This window comes from Stenella coeruleoalba (genome assembly GCF_951394435.1).
Source record: "Stenella coeruleoalba genome assembly, chromosome: 14".
Lineage (NCBI taxonomy): Eukaryota > Metazoa > Chordata > Mammalia > Artiodactyla > Delphinidae > Stenella > Stenella coeruleoalba.
The window spans coordinates 26,433,512-26,435,668 of record NC_137160.1 but is presented as its reverse complement, the minus strand read 5'-3'; the positions used below and the strand labels follow the sequence as shown (position 1 = coordinate 26,435,668).

The following is a 2,157-nucleotide window of genomic DNA, read 5'->3' as shown; positions in this document are numbered from 1 at the left end:
GTCCCCCGCAGCCTGGAAACTTCTGCAGCACGCCTCCGAACGAGCCCTTGCTGGGCACCGGGATGACCGGATAGCTGCGTGGCCCTTTGGCGCCAGCCGCCGCGCCCGCGCCGGCGCCAACGCCCGTCACGCAGCCGCCCCCCGCGCCCCCCCCGCCCGCTCCGGCGCCGCCGGAGGCCGCGGCCACCGACAGGCTGGCGGCGGCGGCCGAAAGACTGGCGGCGGCCACGACAGCCGCCTCCTGCAGCGAGTCGTCGTCGTCTTCGAAGCGCGGCCTCTTGTGATGCGCGTGCGGCGCGCCCGCCAACTCGGCCAGAGGTGGCGGGGGCGGCGGCGGGGGCGCCCCCAGCAGGTGCGGGCCCAGCAGTCCCCCACCTCCCGCCACCGCTGCAGCCGCTGCCACAGCGGCCGCCTTGACCGAGCTGAGCGGGTGGCAGGCGGGATGCGCGCCCGGCTGGGGCAGCGCGCGCTTTCGGCTCCCGCCGTTGAACATGGCCTTGACGTCCTCCCAGGCGAAGACTAGCTCGTCCTGGGGGCTCTTGTCAGTGAGCTTGAGGTGACGGCGCCACGAATTGAAGTTGGCTGCGTCCGGCTGCGTGTACTTGGCGTCGGGCGTACGGTGGGAGTGGAAGATGAACTTGTTGGGCGAGAAGTACATGTTGCAGTAGCTGCATTTGATGCACTTGGCGCGGGAGCTGTTGTAGCGCGCGGGGATGAAGCTGCCACGGCAGCCCCAGGCGCATTCGTGCGAAACGTCGAAGGCGAAGTTGTCAGGCAGCTTGGGGGGCCTGTTTTCGCCTAGGAACGACTTGCACAAACGCTCAGCCTCTCGCTTAGTGATCATGCCGCAGCGGCGCGATGAGATAGGCATGGCCCCGGCGCGTCGCAGAATCTCCAGCTGCACCGGCGTGCACTGCACGCACGTGATGCCCAGCGCCACGCGGCGGTTGTGAATCTCGTTGTAGCTGAAGTTCTTGAGGAGGGTGTTGGAGATCTGCGCCAGGCATAGGCGCTCCTGCCCGTCGATCACCAACGACACGATGGGAATGCCGTAGAGGATCACCTGGCCCACCTGGTTGGGTTTCAGGTTGGCGTGGCCCGGCCGCGGCTGGCTCAGCGCGTCGGGCTGGAAGGCGCTCGACGGCGATGCCAGCAGGATGTCGTTGGGCCCCGGCAGCGGGCTGGAAGCCATCTCCTCCGCCGCGGAAGCCCGGGCCGAGCTCTCCGGGTCGGCCTTGGAGACTGGAAGGGAAAGGAGAAAGCGTTGACTAGAGCTTTTTCAGTTTACAGAGAGAGGGGTGGGTTGAGTCGCTAACTGAAGAATTATAATCACTTCCTTGCTTTGGTTAAGATATAATTATCACTGGGCAAAGGAAGCAAGTTTCAGACACAAGGAAGTCATCTCTTAAATTTCCTCAAGGTCATCCTTTGGAAATGCAGGAATTTGGAATTACTTTTCTTCGGTTCTAAATATCCAAAGTAAATTTTTAAAAAGTCAGTTCCTAAGAAACTCAAGACCTTATCCCCGATTTATAGAAGCTGTTAGAATAAAATGGCACTCCTGCTATAAATTAGGAAGCAATGATGACAGTGGTAACTAGTACAGGTTATAAAAGTTATGGAAAACTGAGGCTTAGCCATTAAGGCCCAAATTTTAAAAGAGAGACCAGTCGCATTTGCTTGAAAATAGATTGATTTTGATTAAAAAAAAAAAAAACCCAAACCTTTTAAAAAGTAATTTTTGTGGCATCTGTGGTTTCCTTGGGGGAAATTCACTACTGGTTGAGACACAGCTCATTAAAGCAAAACGAAATCCCTTCTCCCTTACCTTTGCCATTAGATATTTTGATACTTTAATTAGAAATTTTTGGGGACAATGTACAAACCTATATGCAAGATTGCACCAAAACAGGCGTTTCACTTTCAAGGGTTCAAAAAACTGCTTGCTAAAATTGAGTAGTTCCGGTTCCAATAGGTGGCTTTAAAAGATGAAGTTGTAGACTTGAAAATATTCAAAAACTGTTTGCCTGTTATTTCCATGACAATGAGCAAATCAGTACAGGCAAGAGTGTTAAGCCCAGAAACAGTGCAAAGAAACTGAACAATTCTTGGGGATCATTACTGATGGGCTTTAAAAGGCAAATTTAGTTGAAAGGT

At 55.2% G+C, this 2,157-nt stretch overlaps 1 protein-coding gene across 1 annotated transcript in view; it reads right to left on the bottom strand.

Annotated features, from left to right (window-relative positions):
• SKOR2 (SKI family transcriptional corepressor 2) overlaps positions 1 to 1,192 on the bottom strand; it is a gene marked incomplete at its 5' end in the record, with an annotated part of 39,357 nt that extends 38,165 nt beyond the window's left edge. The window contains one exon of the mRNA XM_079942676.1: positions 1 to 1,192. This exon is cut by the window's left edge and continues 1,403 nt beyond it. Coding sequence (XP_079798802.1) covers positions 1 to 1,192 — 1,192 coding nt within the window.
• Between the last annotated feature and the right edge of the window lie 965 nt (positions 1,193 to 2,157).